Source organism: Chinchilla lanigera, unplaced genomic scaffold (assembly GCF_000276665.1).
Source record: "Chinchilla lanigera isolate Chin_1 unplaced genomic scaffold, ChiLan1.0 scaffold00038, whole genome shotgun sequence".
NCBI lineage: Eukaryota > Metazoa > Chordata > Mammalia > Rodentia > Chinchillidae > Chinchilla > Chinchilla lanigera.
Window position 1 is genome coordinate 7812261 of NW_004955439.1, and position 18982 is coordinate 7831242.

Below are 18982 nucleotides of genomic sequence, written 5' to 3' on the forward strand. Positions count from 1 at the left end.
AGGCGCTTTGCCGCTGAGCTAAATCCCCAGCCCCCAATATGATGTCTTTTACTGTTTTGGAAAGATACCTAGATGGGTAATAGCTGGGTCAGATGGAATTTATAAGTTTATTTGTTTTGTTTGGGTTTATTTTGTTTTGTTTTGTTTTGTTTTGAGGAACCTCCATACTGATTTCCATAGTGGTTGTACTAATTTACATTCCTACAAACAATGTAGAAGGGTACATTTTACTCCTGTAGTTTTGCTAGCGTTTGTTATTAGTTGATTTTGTGATAGCCATCCTTTCTGGAGTAAGATGGAATCTCAGTGTTGTTTTAGTTTGCATTTTTCTAATGGCCGAAGATATTGAAATTTTTTCATGTATTTCTTGGCCATTTGTACTTCCGAGAAATATCTCTTCATTTCAGTTGCACATTTTTTGAGTGGGTCTTTTAATTTGGGAGTATAACTTTTTTGGCATTTCTTATATATTCTAGATATCAGTTCTCTGTCTGAGGAATAGCTGGAAAAATTTTTATTTTCCTAATCTTTAGATTGTCTTTTCACTTGATTGCTTTGCTGTAGAGGGGCTTTTTAATTTGCTATGATCCTGTTCATTGATTTGTGTTGTTATTTCTTGTGCAATTGGAGTTCTGTTCACAAAGTCCTTGCTTACATCTATGTCTGCAAGGGTTTTCCCTTTTTTTTTTTTTTTGGTTTTTGGTTTTTCTCCGGTACCGGGAACCGAACTCACGACCTTGCGCTTGCCAGGTAGGCGCTTTGCTGCTGAGCTAAATCCCTAGCCCCGGGTTTTCCCTATTTTATCTTCCAGCAGGTTCAGTGATTCTGTTTTCACATTTAGCTCTGTGATCCATGTTGATTTTAGTTAAGCATATGGTGAGATACAGGGGTCTAGATTCAGTCTTCTGTATGTGGACATCCAGCTTTTCAAGTGATATTTATGAAAGAGAGTGTCTTTCTTCCAGTGTGTGTTTTGGCCCTTTTGTCAAAGTTCAGATCAATTGAGTGTACCTTGGGTTGTTTCTGCATTTTTATTCTGTTTCACTGATCTGCATGTATGTTTTTGTGCCAGTATCATGCTGTTTTTTTTTTTAAACTACTTTAGCTTTAAAAATAGATCTTAAAATCTAGGAAGACATATTTTCCTACATTGTTCTTTTTAAAAGGTTGTTTGGGCTATTCTGGACCATTTTAACTTCCATATAACTTTTAGAACCACCTAATCAATCACACACACACACACACACACACACACACACAGAATCTTGTGGGATTTTTGTATTGATTGCATTGCAGCCTTAGATTCAACCAAAAGGAAGCAAAATTGTTGTATTTTAAAGCCTTTCAGTTCATAAAATTGTTCTTTTTACTTTTATCCATTTATCTGTCTTTGCTATATATTGAAATAAATATTTACATTTCATAATTTTCTTTACAGAAGACTTGCACATATATGTTTATCCTATATACTTTACCTTTTAAATATTACTTTAAAATATATTTTTCTCTTGATGAACTTTCTTACTGGTATACACCACTACAGCTGATTTTTCATTAATGATTTATTTGTGATACTGAGGATTAGTGTGCTAACCCTTGTGGGGCCTTGTATGCCCTACACCAATGCTCTATCACAGAGCTGCACACCCAGCCTGATTCTTGAGTATATTTTAATGTAATAAAATTACTAAATTCTCATTTTAATGCTAATGTCTCATCTTTAAACTTCTTTCTCTTATGTATATAATTGTATCTCTGCAAACGAAGATGGTTTTGCTTATTTCCTTTCTGAATGTTATATTCTATATATACTCTTTGCTTTGGGTAGGCCTGACAGTGCAGTGCTGATACGAATGGTGGCTATAGGAAATTTTGTGGTAGGCTTGATCTCTGAGGGAAAACTTTCCTCACTACCACAAGCTTAGAAGTAGGTACTCTTTTATTACTCCTTTCTTATGGATGGAGAAACTGGTAGTTCAAAGTGCTAAGCAAATTGCTTACAATGGTCACACAACTAGTCAGTGATGGAAGCCACATCAGGAATGACAGTTCTGTTTGACTCGAGAGCCTCAGATATTAGTTACCTGAGTATCTAAGAGTAATTTCAAATCACCAAGGCACAGAGTTCTTGACATAACTGAACATGTCAATCAGGTTGCATGAAACCACAATAATTTCCCTCCTAGGACAGTCATTGTACTACTATTACATTCTATTTTCAATAAGTAGTGGTGAGGTAGTACTGGTCAACTAATGTTAGAAACAGAAGTATCTGACTACTATTATGAAAACAAATGGTGTGGGAACATTATTTATTCAACAATATTTCTCAAGTGACTCTTAAAAATGAAATGGTGTGCCATGTGCTGAGAAAACAAGCAAACAAAAGGTGAAGTAAAGATTCCTCATAGAAACACTGACAGCACATAAATATGTAACAGAGCTAGTCCTTATTAGCGCCATGTTTTTCCACAACAGGAAATGTAAGAGGGTTAGAAAGAGAAACCGGTCTGACACCAACAACCACCCCCAACTTTGAAAATGGGTTCAATTCTATCTTGTGGTTTAAGGCCTTGTCTGCGTGGCTGACATGACATTTCAATAAATATGGCCATAAAATTTCTATTGGTTGGTTTTTATTTTAATGCAAAATATGCCAAGGGCTTACCATAGACATATAGTGTCAGGTGCCATATTATGATCACCTCTGCACCTTAATTTTCAAACAGCCATTATCTTGCTTGGCTCTTAAAAACTGAAGTAGAATTAAGCAAAATCAGAAATGAAACACTTTGCAAATTTGAACACTCATGCGGTCATCCAGATTGAGGGCCTGCAGCTGCTGCCTTGGGAATGTAGAAGACCCCCTGCTTAGGATGAGGCAGTACAAGAGCTGCCTTCTTGGGGTGCCCTCAAACATGTCTGCCTGTGCTGTAATAAGAAGGTCAGAGGCCCCTGACACTTCCTGTTTCCCTTCATCACTTAACGGTATATTTTTAACTGGAAGGACTACTTAGTCATGCTATGTATCAGCAGTGGAAATACCCAACATGTAGGGTATTTCACAAGATTTCTTATTTTTTCAAAAGAAAGGATATATGCAGATAGGCTGACACTGGTAGTACTTTGCAAATATTTTTTTTCCCCAAGAATTGTATTCGTTTTCATCCTTGTGACACATTATACTATTTTCTGGTTCCCTTTAAAGAAGTAGACAGAGTCTGTTTTTATGTTTTAAATGTTATTTATTTTTAATCACAAAATTATTGTGATGTTCTTAATAAAATCTCAGTCCAGAAGGTTGCTCCCCAAAAGTGAAGATTTCCTTTACAATCAATTTCTCCATCTTACTACCCATTTATCTCTAAATTCATTCCTTTTAGAAATACTTGCTATACTTTTATTATGGGGCAATCACTGTTCCAGGCATTGCGAATATAAATTTTGTCTTCTGAGGCTTGCTGTCAGCAGTTTAGACTATATTTTTTCTGTGAACCAAAGCAAATACATAGATATAAATGCATATACACATCATCAGTCTTTTAAAAAACATAAATAAAATTAAACCAGTAGCTTGCTTTTTGAATCCCCTCATAAACCTTTCTTGCTAGTAAATGCAGATGTATCTCATAATGTTTGATAGTTTCTGTTTTATGACACAAATATAATAATACTATCAATACAATATGACCAATTATTTTTCAGCTAATGGAAATTTAGATGATTTCCAAATTGTTATTATCATAAAGAATACTACAGGAAACATCTTTATGTATTCATATGTACACGATTATTACTTTTGAGGTAACTATGAGATATAGAACTGTTTAGTCAAGGGTAAGTACACTTAAAATGTTAAGATACACTGAAAATATTCTTTTCACAATAAAGTCCCACATCATCTGTCAGTTACTGGTGAGAAAATTCAGGGGTTCTGTTATGGAGTATGATGAAGATAATTAACACTACTGTACTGAATAGTATAATTGAAATTTGCTTAAATTTTCTCAAGACAAAACAAAGTGAATTTTTAAAAATGTTACTAAGTTCAGTGATAGATGTGTTAATTAACTTGATTGAAGTAGTCATTTCACAGACTGTATATCAAATCATTTTGTTGTATACTTAAAATCATATAGTTTTGTCAATTATACTTTAGTAGAACTAGGAAAATAAGAGACTGCATTGATACCCTCCCATTGTATTTGCATGCCAAGGCCAGCTCTTAGATAGGTCCAGCTTTCCAGCTTTTACCAACTCAACAAAATAAAAAATGACAAAGTATTTATCTGAACATATATATATTGTGCATACATGTACATGATATTTGTGCAACATGGTATATCCTCCTATTCTGATTATGTTATGCAAGTAATTATGAATCATGTTAGATTATGACCCTATATATAGGAAAAGAGTTCAGCTTAAAAAGGTGTGGGTATTTATCTGCTCTAAGTCTTCATTTTCTGCCTGTAAAGATGAGATACAATAATGTCGTCCTTTCTCTTGTTTTGCTGCTCTTGGCTTCAAGTGCTTTACGCTTGTGTCCCTTTTCTCTTGAATCTTCCATTTTATCTGTTGTATTCATCTTCCCTAGCATGGGCCCACAGGCTTGATGGAGCTGCCCCATTATGGGGGCCCGGTTGATACATTTATCTCCAAATATTGGTTGTGTACCCCTCAGTTTGGGTGATTTTTCAGCTTTTTGTTGTTTTTCTTTCCCATACAATCTCTACCTCCTAAATGTATTAAGGAAACAAAACCCTGACCAAATGTCTTTTTAAAGACATTGCCTGCCAATGTCTTCTTTTTCTTAACATGTGAGCACTATAAAAAATTACATCTACTTTAAATTATTTTACTTAATTATGGGTCCTCATATATTTGGAAGAATACATTTTAAAAACAAATGTAATACTTCTTTTAAAAATATAAAGCTACTTCTTAGATAGTTGAGTAGTGGACTCCACCTAAGATTATCTCAGAAAACCACTGACTCACGATACGATCATAACCAAACAGAACAACATTAAAGATTATCTGACAAACTGTGTTTGTTCGTGTCAATAAAAGCAGCGCAGTAGAAGAGTATTGAGTTGTCTTAATCAACAGAAGGATCAAACACACAAGTGAGGAGATTTGTATGACCTGCAGGGATGGTAAAGCAAATAGAGAAAAATGAAATAAATCAAGAAACTACTCTTCTTTAAGACTCATTAGAACACAGATAAAACAGTTTTATACTTGGATGTTGTCCCTGAGTTTTGTATAACCTATTGCTTTTTCTCTTACAGGACTTTTTCACCTGCCATCTCTTTTAATCCCTTCTCTCCCAACCAGTGCTCTCGTACCTTTACATCTCATTTCCTAAGCACTCAGACCTTTGTTTTAGACGGAGCTGCTGTCATGTCCACAAGTTGTGCATATCACTCTTCCCCTGCTTTTTGAGCTGGTGCACTATTCTAAAGTGTAGAGTTCAAATCTGATGGCATAGGCTGTGTCTTAGATTCCTGGCCAGCTTGTGTATTTCTTGTTCTGGGATTTAGTACCCTGTGGTCTTATAGGGATGGCGTTTAAGCACAAAACCTAGGCACCTCAGCAGCAGAGGCTCAGAGTTGGTATTTGTCCTTTGGAGGCCGAATAATACATGCAGGAAACTGACATGTGGCCTGTATCCAGTCAGATACCAGCTCAGTGACTAAAAATTGCCTTATTTAAAACAGTTTTTATTGAGCTTTATATAAAAGATCTGGAGCAAATATATTTACAGGATAGCATAGTATTTAAAGAAACTAATTTTGAGATTATAACCTAGGTCTTTGTGACTTTGGTCAAAGTATTTAATCTTTCTATGTGTTGATATCCTTCCTTTGATATCAAGGTTAATGATACTTTCCTCAGATAGTGGTTGACAGACAGTGCGATAACAGTGGTTTAGCTAATAACACAGTGCCTGTCACATAGTAAAAAAACCTCTGTGTATAATAGCTATCGCTACCTGCAGCAGCAGAATCAGATTTCTTGCTCAAAATTATGCTGTGCTGCTGGTCAGTAGCGTTCTTACTGTTAAAATGAGTTATTCAGATTTGTTCCGAAATGTGTCCTTATAATTTTAAACATGTCTAACATTATAATTTTAAATCTTGTTATGTTGTAGTTATGAAAATTACTAAATAGGGAAAGCCTGTGAAATTCTTTTGCTCTGCTGGCCTCAGGTGCTCTATTGAATGACATTTATAAAGCCTTAAAGGGCTTGTGGAATGTCCACATATGTACACACTCTCTTCTGGTGTGACAAGTGCCTGTCAAGATCTTTTTGCTCTCAAACACTTAAGACATTGCCCCTGAAACGGGGAATACATTTTTCTCCCTCGAACTTTCCAAGTATTTCACATTTGAAGCCTAAAATTATCTTTCTTGGGACATCATTTATCCTTTTCCAATCTGTAACTGGTTTCCTTTCTACTCCTGATATGAAACCTAGCGTATAAATTGTTCTCCTGTCTTTTGAAGCTCGCTTTTATGTTCGAAATAGAAAATAAACAGCCACATTCTAGAAAGCACGAGGAGGACCAAAAATAAGATAGTGGGGGAGGCAAAGATGAAAAAACAACATTTCAGGAGATAATCTGCATACAGTGTTCTCGACAGCCAAATTCTGGGCCTACAAATGCAGAACTTGTCCTGTCAGAGACAGACAATAGGTTGCGTATGTAGGAGGCTGAAGAGAAAGATGCACCTTCATTTAGCTTACTCTTGGAAAACAGTGAACTTCTGTTAGTAAAAAAATGTTGTTTTGTCTTTTGTGCTAATATCACTAAGAATGATCTTGCTAAAAATGTATTTATACATGCATCTACATTTATCTATCTCTATCATTTATCTGTCTATCTACATGTATCTCTCTGTCTATCATTTACTTATCGCCTCTTTTCTGATTCTAACTAGTTAAATAACTGATCCAAGTTTGGAGATAATCTGAGATAATTTAAGGTATAGAGGGCCACTAGCATTTGCCTCCAAATCTTACCCACCCAACATGTGAAATACTGGTGTTTTCAAGCAAGAATTCTGGACATACTTCTTTGAAGAAAGCCAGTTTTTTCTCTTTCTTTTCTTTAATGAGGACATGGTTCACAGTCAATAAATGCTGCTCCATGGACAAGTTTCAACTTGCTTATTATACTTCTGTCCCTTTCTCTTGCAATGAGTCACAGCTGGTGCTGCATGAGAAGTTGTTAACAGATGGTGTAGCCTTGCTACGCAAGTATGGTGTATGGACCAACAAGTCCAGCATCAGCCAGGAGCTTGGTAAGCACTCAGAATCCCAGAGATGGTGTGAAACAGAATCTGCATTTTTAATAGGCTCCCTGGAGACTGTTTTTCTGTTAAAGTTTGAGAAGACCCTTGTTTAGAAAGACATGGGGCCCATGTGGTATGGAATTAAGCTTTTATTCTTAATCACTGATTTGCATTTTGAAAAAAAGCACTGAATGTTCTTAGAGAATCTTCATTTATTATCCATAAAATAACAATAGTTTGCGTTCCTTAACCAAGTGCTTATGAAGTGAGATGAGATAAATGATAAAGTGCCTTACAGGGCAATGGAAATCAAAGGCCTGCTATGAGGGGAGACTAAAACTGACATCTGAGAGGAAGAGTAAAAATTGCATTGGAAACACTTCACTCTCAGACAGAATTTATTTATTTTTGCTTCAGGGATAAGGAAGGTGGAAATAATTAACATGGCTTCCATTTCCAGTGGGACAGAGATGAGTTGTCTTTTCTGCTAATCTTGTTTTCTTGCTCTTTAAAGTCTGTTGATAAGAAAAAAAGAATCTAGTGCTTCCTAGTATGCAATAATAGACAGATATTTACATAAAAATGGAAGGGATGTTTTAAAAAATACTATTATACTGACATGCTTCTTCATGGTATAAGAGTGGAGCGAGAGGGTTAACCAACCAGTGCTAGACCTGGTTCAACCACCAGGAAGAACTCTCACCCTGCTTTGACATCAGGGGCCGACTGTGACTTTTGTGTACTAGTAGCTTTGGGTCCTATTTTTGTCCTATGATCCTATTTATCACTCGCTTCCATTATTATTAAATGTTTACATGTTGACCCCATGCAGACCTAAGTATCAGCCGTTAGCATCAGTAAAATCAATTTAAAGTCCCTGACTAGATTGTGGACTGGGTTGGATCACAGGTATGTCCCCTGACTATTGTGTATTATGTTGTACATCTCTCAGGTGATGATGACACACACAAAAAGCCAGTAAGGGTATTTTTTGACTCCTAACATCACTGTTTGTTATTTTATTTTCCTTATGTTTGTGAGTGATTCCTGAGTCAGGTTATTAGGGGTCAGACATAGTCTATCAGTTACAGGTTCCTCTGAGGAAGAAAAACTAAAGTAATAATTTACCTTTCATTTTTCCTCTCAATTCCCTGACAGTTATAAGCTTCTGTGAACTATTATCTCGTTTCTGGATGAGTTAAAATAGAAAGTGAACATTATATATAAATTTTAGAGGAATTCTGTATTACCTCTCAGTAATCCAAACAGGTTCATTTTACCTGTGTGACTTTGACCGTTCAGTTGTTTCTTGAAGGTCAGGTTACACACACACCCACATGCACACACACACACATGCACACACACACACTTCTCAGGGCTATTGCTCCAAAGTTTATATTGAGGAAAGGAATGGAGGTGGGCAATAAATACAGCTTCTGATATTTTTAACATAAAGAAGTTTTTGTGTCATAGCATTAAATAATAATAAAATTATCCAAAAAGAACCTTGCTTATTTTTTATTTAGGGAATATATTATGTCACATTATTCCAATATTCTAAATTTATTTATATCTTTATATAATAATGGTTATATCTCTATATAATAATGGTTTAATACCTACAGACTCAAATACATGATTATGATATAATAGTTTTAATCTTGACATAGTTGCAAATTAATGTATTAGTATAAAATGATTTTGTTTTCTAGCACCATCTTGAGTACCATGAGTGATCTGCTCAGTGAACACAGAGAAATTTAAAGAAGACATTCTGTTTAACCTTGTCATATATTTATTTGGCTTGTTTCTTAAAATTTGATACACATATATAAAATTTAGTTTTAAAATGCTGGGTATTGAGAGCTTTGTATTTAAACTTAATTCAAAGTAGTGTTTTATCTGGATGAAGATTTTATAAAATGGCACATGAGATTACTGTGTTTTTTTATATCTGAAAATGGAACTCCGAATCATAATATGCCATGCACAAGTAGGATATCTTTTATGTAGTTTTCATAAGACTTTCTAATATCTCCAGGTTATTCCCAGGACTGTTGCTATGCTTAAAATTTCTGCTTTAATCATCTATCATCTATTATGACAATATAAAAAGTCTACTATTCTTTTGCAGTTGCATTGAGATATATTTCACATATCATAAAATTCCCATGTAAAGGTGCAATTTGGCAGTTTTTATGATAGTCAGAGTTGTGCAATTATCACCACAGCTTAATTTGAGAACAGTTTCAGCATCACACAAAGAAATCCCTACACGCTCCCTATCATTCCTAATCACTGCTTATCTCCTCCCAGCCCCGGGCAAGCATCATCCTACTTTTTGTCTCTGTGGATTGGTCTATGGTAGACATTTCATGCACATGGATTCATATGATTTGTGGTCTTTTCTGACTGGCTTCTGTTGCTTAGCACAGTGATTTCAAGTTTTATCCATGTTGTAGCACTGTAGGTGATTTAGTGCTTTATTTCTCTTAACTACTAAGTAATATTCCCTCATCTACATAGACAGCATTTTATTTGTCCTTTCACTTCTTGATGGACATTTAGTCTCCTCCCACCTTGTGTCTATTATGGATAATGCTGTTATGAAGATTCATGTAAAACTGTGGCGTGAACATATGTTTTCAGTAGTATGCATCTAGGAGTAGATTTGCAGGACCAAGTCATAACTCTGTTTGGCACTTTGAGGAACTGTCCAACTGTTCCTCAGTGGTAACTCATTTTACCTTTGTACTTCCAGTGTATGAAGGTTTCAGTGTCTCCACATCCTTGACTGCACTTACTATTCTCTGTCTTCTTTATTTTAGCCATCCTGCTGGATGTTAAGTGCTATCTTGCGGTTTTGATTTGCATTTACCTAGTGACTGATGAGACAACCTTTCATGTTCTTAGTGACGGAAGATTGCCTTTGATGTTTTCACTCAGCCCAAACCAAGAGCCTAACTGTCTTCAGATACAATTTTAAATGTCTTATCCCTGTTTTGAAACTATTTTGTCACAAAACAGAAAGATTGTCCTGATCAATACTTGAAACCAGGTATAAAGTTAGGCCAACATATTTGCTCTCTATTTCATGGTGACTTTTTGGGGGGTGAATTCTTGCTCAAGCATTTTTTGCCCTTAAACTATAAAGTAAATGAGGTTTGTTTGATTCTAGTGTTCCTAGAATTCCATTGTATGTGTTTCCTCCTCTTTGGAGAGCCTGCTATGTTCAGCTCTTCTTAAAGCAGCCTTTTTTATGGGATCTCTCCGAAGTTTGTTCTCAGGACAGTAGGTGGAACATATAAACAGTAAGGAGTACATGGTAGAAAAAGAAATCTTATTGTGTGTCTTTCCCAAGGTTAGTTTTGGGGAATGAAGGAATAAAGAGCTAAATTTCTTTGTGAGAAATTAAAGCAACATGAAAAGGTGAAGATTTTTTTTTGAGTCACCTCGGTATCACTTGAGGTGCTCAGAGTTGCTAGGGATGAAAACCTGCTCAGAGTAACTTAACATAGGCAACACCTTGGCTCTCATAGGCTGTGAGGGCTTCAATAGTCTCATCAAAATCCAAGTCCCAGAATGGATCAGCTCCATTCGCATGATTCTTGGAATGACTTTTAGAAACTTCCACTGTCTAAGAGTATATTCAGACCCTCACAATTCAGCCACATAAACTTTCCATGAGTCTCATAATCCAGTCAAGGGCAAATTAAGTTTAGATTCCACAAGTAAGATGGTAGTGCTCACAGTTTCAAAGGCGAAGAAGGATTTTACACTAGGATGAATCCATCCCTGAGTCTCATAATCCCTGACTTAAGTGATACTTCATTTAGATTTTGGTCTGACAACTGAAATGCATAAAATCTTTAGGATATGTTGGAATGAGGTGAGGATGATTTCTGTGTGAGAAGAATGCAAATCTTGAGGGGTCAGAGGGTGGATTGTTCTAAGCTGAATTTCACTCCATCAAAATTCACACGTTAAAGCCCTAACTTCTCCCACAGCCTGTGTAAATCAGAATGTGATCTGACTGGGACATGTTGCAGATATCATTAATGAAAATGAGGTCATTCTGGTGGGCTCTTAACTCAATATGTACTTACACAGAGGGGAAGTGTGTACACAGATACATACACCCCAGAAAACACCATGAGAAAGCGAGTTATGTTGCCACAAACCAAGGAAATCCTGGGAGCCAGAGAGAAGCCTGACAGTGGCTCTGGGGTACCCTCCAGGGGAGCATGGGCCTGCAGAAACAATGTATCACCAACTGAGTGGTTTAGACAACAGAACATTATTGTCTTAACAGTTCTGGAGGTGGAAGTGAGAAGTCTGAGATCAATGTGTAGGCAGGACCACACTTTAAGGCTACCATATCTAATATTCTCTCAGTGGTTTTAACTTGTTTTGCCCTTATTACATTTTTTAAATAGAAGAACCAAAAGCAGCTGAAGATGAAATGGAGAAGCTTTACAAATCGTTAGAGCAAGCTAGTCTATCACCTCTGGGGGACCGAAGACCTTCAACCAAGAAGGAGCTGAGAAAGTCCTTTGTTAAGAGGTGCAAGAATCCATCTATCAACGAGAAACTTCACAAAATCCGAACCTTGAATAGCACATTAAAGGTAAGACAGTTTCAGACGGGATGAACTCTGTTGATGTGAGGCAAAAAAACCAGCTGGTTCTGCAGAGAGATTCATGCTGATCGCAGTATGTTTGCGCGGGTAAAGGAAGGGCATGAAGTGTAAATATAATCTTTATAGGGTGAGATGATTCTAGACATTCTTAAAGCATTAGGATACTCATACTGTAGCACCCAAAGCAGTGTTTGACAAAAGACCTTGATTTTACATTTATTTCAATAAAAATTTGAATTTTAAGCACCTAGATGGCAAGGAGCATGTGTAATTTGTTTTTGTACCGCTTATGCCTAGCACAATAACTGGCTCAATAAATGTTGATTAGAGAGAGCCCATCAGTTGGTGAGAAGGAACAGTAATATGCTTCTGTACTGCACCCAGGATTTTGGGTACAACAGAGCCTGTTTGTCATAGGCACTGTAGCCAAGGAACACTAGGTGAGCCCCAGTGGGAGTCGTACATTTTGTAGTCACAGACCAGCAGATGTTTTCACAATGGGAGCAAGGAAGGACTGAAGCTATTTTTAGGACCTCCTGTAACTAAAATGATTCTTCATAACAAAAGCATCCTGCTTTCACATTTAGATTATAATGTGAGGAGGAGGAGGTCAGGATACTTTGTAAAATAGTCCTAACTTAACAGAAGATTTATAGATTTGGAAAAGCCCTGATAAGTCCTGCAATTTAATTCTGTTTTGCACCTGTCTTTTTGCATTAAAAGTGTAAGTCCTTTTCCAGGAAGAAAAGTGAGCAATCAAAAAGACAAGGCTACAATGAGATGACTGAGGGAGTCTTGTTATTCAGATATCCCACTCAGTCATTAGAAGACCCAAAGCACCCTAAAAGTCTACAAAAGTGAGGCTAGAAAAGGGAAGGCAAAGTGTATTTTAATTATACAAAGACACTTCAAATGCAGAGACATTTCCTAATATTTATGATGAGATGACATTACCAGCAGTTATTCTGCATAGTGTACATGTGGGATTATTCCATGTCATGTGCCATAGTATATAGGATTTTACAGTCTTAGTTGTCTGTGAGAGTTGATTTGAGTGAATACATTTTTTTAGTGAACAGACACTATTCTAGGTCACTGTGGCCATTAAATGGAACACCCTGGGCAACAGAACAGAGTGGAGACAAATATTTTAAACACAATATGCAAAGTACTGTGTGGGGTACAAGTTCAGGAGGCTTTAAAAGCACACAGCAGAGGAGGGATATGACTGACTCTAGGGTTGTTAGGGTCAGGGTCAGCATTGTAGAGGTGATGACAGCTGGCTAATAAGAGTTGAAGAATACCAGGAAGAGAAGGGAGAGTCCTTCAAGGACATGTCCTGGAGGATGATATTTATAGCCCATGTTGGGAGAAATAGGAGTCCAAGTAGAGAATGAGAGGCTTGGACCATTTATAGGAGAAAGACTGTGGTCTCCGATTCTTCACAGACTAGCAGACTAAAGATTTTAGACCCTCATAAAGCCATGGTCTGATTTAAGAGTCAAAGAATTTACAGGTGACTTAGTCACTTTTCCATTCCTGGCACACAATACCTGGTACCCACAGTTTGAAGGAAGAGAGGTTTATTTGGATAATGGTTTCAGGGGATTCAGTCCATGTTTAGCTGGCTTCAAGACAAAGCATTATGGCAGAAGAGTGTGGAGGAGCAAAAAACAATCCTTAGTTTATGCTACTGGAAAGTGGAGCAGGGGGATAGTGTCAGAGAGGAAGGGGCCAGAGGAAGACACACTTCTGTGACCTTCCTAGACGCACTGAAGGGTGTTTCACTCATCCGCATGGCAGCTCTCAAATCAATCAAGCTGACAAAATTAAGTTTAACCACAACACCAGTAAACATGATTCTCTGTGACCTTTTGCTTTCTATACATTGTAGGCATGATGAATGGATGGTAATGGATGAACTTAGGAACACCTTCTTTTCTCCCAGTAGGTAACAAATTACTTCCAAATGTAGCAAACTCAAAGAAGAAGCATTTGTTATTTCAGGGTTTCTGTGGGTCCAGAATCTGGGTATGGCTTGCATAGCTTTTTCTTCTTCTGGGTTTTTGCTGAGGCTCTGACCATGGCGTCACTGGGCTGCATCCACCAGGACACATTTGATTCTAAACTCTCGCATTGCTTGTTGGCAGGATTCAGTTCCCTGCAAGTTGCTCTTGGGCTGTTGGTTGGAGAAGACATGTGCGCCTCTTCACAGAGCAACTTATAATCTGGAAGCCAGCTTCTCTCAGAGCTAATAAGATAGGGAAAGTTAGTAAGCCAGATGAATTATGACTCCATTGTAGTAGTGACATCACAAGACTTCCGTATTATACTGTTTAGTAGAAGGAAGTCATTAGGTCCATCTGTACGCAAGGTATAGACCACAAACTGACATGAATCCCAGGAAGCAGGGAACATGAGGGACAGCTCAGGGCTGCTTCCCAAAACCAGTTGAAGTACTGTCTGCTCACTTGTGAGAGGAAGCCCTTTCCATAGGATCCTGAGGTTTCCGAAAGTGTATTGCTTGGGGTTGGTGAAATGTGACCCATGTTATGTTGTCGCATTAACTTTAGGAGGACACAGTGATGTGTAAGTTAGCCTTGTTGGAAGAAAAAAAACATTAAAAGTAAAGCACATCTACTTATGCAATGGAGAAAGATAGTTTGGTGCATATATGTTTATTTATGTTGCAAAGCTATAATAATTTTTAAAGCTATTTTTAAAATTCAGGGCTATCAGGATGGCTATTGCCTTTGAGGGGAAAAGTTGAATTTGCTTGGTTGGGGGCACAACTAGAGCTTCTAAAATGCTCAGAAGTTAGTATTGCTTACAATCCAATGGATGTTTTCATTATCTGATAACTCACTAAGCACGAACCTATTTGTGCACTCTTCTGTATGTACGTTATATTACAAAACAAACATTTATTTAAAAAACACTTCAAAGCTAATGTATGGACAAGCAAAGGCAGTTTCATACAGAAATAAGGAAACTGTTTGAAAAATAGTACTTATATTAGTGACAGATGCATCATAAAGAAAGAAAAATCCACACACTGTGATTGCATCAGGATGAACGCTCTTTTGAGAAACTCTTTTTGGAATTTGAGCAAACTGTCATGCCATATACTAAATGTAGATCTGTTGGAATTTTCGCAGCTCAAAATCACTGACTTGGCTAAGCTTGTCTTTATTTTTAAATGAATGATTAACAGAATGATTAATGGATCTGAACGAAGCTCTCTCTGAGTCCTCTATCTCTATTGAAGAAGAATGAGCATTCTCTTCCCTGTAGCTGCTCTGGTGGAGCACATTTCCAGTGCTTAAATCTTGTGTTAAGCATGTACTGAATATTGGGAGTAAAAATGGAAAGGACAGTGTGTTCTCTTTAGCAGTATTTTTGGAAATCCTGAAAAACTTATTTAACTCCAGAAAGCAAGGTGGGTATTTTACTGGTCATTTAATTAGATTCATTTTAATAAAGTATATAGGAGTTTACAACTCAAAACAATTATTCATAAAACTATCAGATACATAAAATAGATCACACCAAGAGTACAATAACATAAATCCAATAGTCTGCAAATAAGAGGTATTGCAAAAATTGTTAAGGTTGACTATCTTTCTGCCTTTGTTTTCCTTGTTCACAGCCCTTGAGCTTGTTTATACATTAGTTGTTTGAGACCTGTTGCTCTCAATACTCCTTTTATCACAGTAGACTCCCTTACTGAGTCAAACCTCATACCGTCACCAGAGTTCACCTTTTCTCCACGGAATGAGCATAGTCCTTGTCCTTTATTTGGTTTCTATTTCCTAAAAAAAGACATTACATGTTCCCTCATTGAAAGTAACACCTTGCAGATCTTGTGGTGTCTGGTCACTACTGCCCTTAAATGCTTCTGGAGAGTCCTTAGGACAGGACAAGCCCTACCAGATCTCACCTTGTAGATCAGCTTACTTGGGAAGGAGGTTAAGGCAGTGAAGAATCAATTGTTCCCACCTCTACTGAAAACAATTCTGGCTCTAAATTTGAGCTTTTGGCAAAAGGAATTGAATTTAGTCATACCAGATATTTCGTGGTCGCTTCTCAATATTCTTTGGATGCTTTTATTAGGAGGAGTGGAATTAATACTATGGAAGAAAGCATGGGGATGCATGTGCAAGCACACAGGTGCAGACACACAGACACACACTCCAGTCACACTCCTCAAGCAGGAATCTTTGGTAGATTCAGAGAACACAACTGATTTGCCATTTTGTGCGAAAAGGCTGCACTGTCTCCCTTCACCCCAAAGTCTAATTTATTCCACATATTTTTTTTTTTTGGCATTAAGAATTAAACAAAGAACCTTGTGCATGCTAGGCATGTGCTTTGTCACTGAACTACACCCTCAGCCATAAGCCAACTAATGTTGATAAAAAACTTTTCTGTGATTTCTTGCCAGATAGTTCTTTTACAATGCAATCCAGAGAGCACTGACCTGATTTCAAGAATATCATCATGATAAACTCAAAATTGTGTCACACACAGAGATTACTAGGATATAGCTCAGACTAAATTTATGGAATTACAAATTATGTGAATATTGGACCAAACCACATGTAGTTAATATTTAGCCCTTTTTACCAGCTATTCCAGAGTCCCTTCACACAGAAACTTGGTCCTGCACTCTAGAGCACTCTGGGTAAGATAGAGGAAAGGGTTAGGTCTCCAGAGTAAGCCTGGGATCCAGCCAATCAGCACAGTGGGTTTTATCAAAGTAGTTCAAAGCCCCAGACAGCATCCCATACCAGCCAGGAGCAGCAAGGCCTCTGCGTGGTGCTCTCATTCCAGGGTGCCTGGTCTAAGAGGAAGCTCAGTTTTGTTGTTTCATTAATTTCCTTCCTCTGTATGCTTAAGTAGAGCTTTTTCTTTTATCTACAAAGACTTAACAGACACTGGACTCAAAGAGTAAGAAAATTGAACTATTTAGAGAAAACAATACACCATGACAAGGATTATCCTCATTCCTCAAATTGGAAACCCTTTCTTAAAAAATTTTACCAGATCTAAAAACAATTTCCCAATGTCTTTTTAATTTTCAAAGATTCTACCTAGTTTTCTTCAATAAAATATTGATTTCCCTTTGAAGCAGATGTCTAAATTTCTTTAGAACAAAATAAAACTGTATTAACTTTGTGTTAATAGTGCTGTGGTGATATCAGAGGATGAAAGCTTATTACTTATTTATTTATCCTTTGGGGGAAAGAGGTTTTTTGAACATAGATATTCAGAACTCAGAGTAAAGAAATAAAGCTCCTTGGCCTTGTCTGTCTATGATCAATCCCCTTATTTACCTACTTCACCCTCTTTTCCTCCTCCTTTAGGTCCTGGGTCCTTTGCTTGTCAGTCCTCTTTTTTTTTAAGTGCTGGGAATCGATCTCAGGACCTTGTGCTTGCCAGGCAGACACTGTGTCAGTCTTCTTTGCTTACCTTGCTGCAGTGCTTTTGCTCCTTCCTGAAAAGCAGTCTTTCTATCTCTCTTTGTCTGTCTGTCTGTCTCCCTATCATCTATCTATCATCTCTCTAATCAGAGTAACGTCATTAGCTGCAAGTGAAGCAGGGAAGGCTTGAGATGAGGAGAGAGATTTTGAAAGTCATTTTGGAGACAGAGAAAAGGGAGGTGAAAGTGTGAGTGCTGGGGAGTAGGGAAAGTCCACCTCCAGGGAGTAGGCTTGAGTTTAAATGAGCCCGGAGAGCCTGGCTGTGAAGTGTGGCTGCACACACGCTGTCCTCAGGGCAGGCGGAGCGAGTAGTTCAGCAGGGAAAAGGCACTGAGTGTCCACAGGGCACTCGGCATTGTGTTGAATGCTAGGAATACAGAAATGGACAAAGTATTTCTTGTCACTTTTAAGCTTTAGAACAGGTGACAAGGCAGATGCATAAGCATCTCCGTATCCCATCGTAAGTCTTAAAAGCACTTTAAGTACTGGATGGCATGAGAACGTGGAAAGACACTGCTCGATCCAGTTTGGGGATCAAGGGACGGTTTTTCTGGAGAACATGGTGCCTGAAGGGAGCACACATTTATTAATGAGGGTAAAGTTGAGTAAAGAGAGATTGAAAGTGTTCCATGTAAAAGCAACTCTGGAAATGAGAGCTCGTCAGAGAGGGAGAAGCGGGAAGGTTGGGTGTGGCATGAGGTTCTGGGTATGAATTAAATTGTGTGGGTATGAAATTGCTCAATGCACGTCACTACCATTGCCCTGGGAGGGAAGATGGAGGAAGAGTGCTGAGAGACGGAGCCAAGGCTCCTGAGGCACCTTGGACACCAAAGGAGATCACTGACAGGCTCGGCATGGAGGCCGGGACCGCACTGCCTTGAGGGTTGTGCTTCCAGGTAGAGAACGGAGGCACGGGCCTCACTTACGAGGCAGTGGTGGCAGAGCAAGTGTGACACATTGGAACAGCGAGGGTACCGGTCAGAGGGATGGAGGAAACCATTTGAGAAGAAGTCATCAGGGTTAAGTGATTTCTTTTTCAGTGTGAAGGGTGATGCATCATATTTTTACTCCACTCCTTGACCACAGAAAACTCAAGCCAGTTGTTTCAAAAAATTTTTAATTTTTTAAAATGTGTGAATCACTGATTACTCCAGAGGCACCAGTATCTAGTGAAATAGCAGGGACTGACTTTTAACTGTATTAGCATTTCTGGAATACATACAGGTTAGATGGAAGGCTAGATGTGTCTTCTATGACTGCAAAGATAACTGTTGTGCTTATTCTACATGTGTTGATTAAATGCCATTTATTAGTACAAATTAGGACAATTTAATAATTGTGTATTTTTATATATGCACATACATGATATATGTGGTTACCTTATTATACTTTAGGGAAAATATTAAGTCCCAGTTTTACTTAGTCAAGTTTGGATGGTCAATGAAATGCTTCTACATGAAATTAGGATCGTTGCGAGTTCCAGATCAGCCTGGGCTACAAAGTGAGCTCAAGGCCAGCCTGAACTGCATAGCGAGACCCTGTCTCAAAAAGACAAAAA

At 37.7% G+C, this 18982-nt stretch overlaps 1 protein-coding gene across 9 annotated transcripts in view; it reads left to right on the forward strand.

The window, feature by feature from the left end:
- Ipcef1 (interaction protein for cytohesin exchange factors 1) overlaps window positions 1-18982 on the forward strand; it is a 170236-nt gene that overhangs the window by 146015 nt on the left and 5239 nt on the right. For all 9 annotated transcript variants that reach the window (XM_013517366.1, XM_013517367.1, XM_005390558.2 and 6 more), the window contains one exon: window positions 11739-11929. In XM_013517366.1, coding sequence (XP_013372820.1) covers window positions 11739-11929 — 191 coding nt within the window. The remainder of the gene's footprint in view (window positions 1-11738; window positions 11930-18982) is intronic.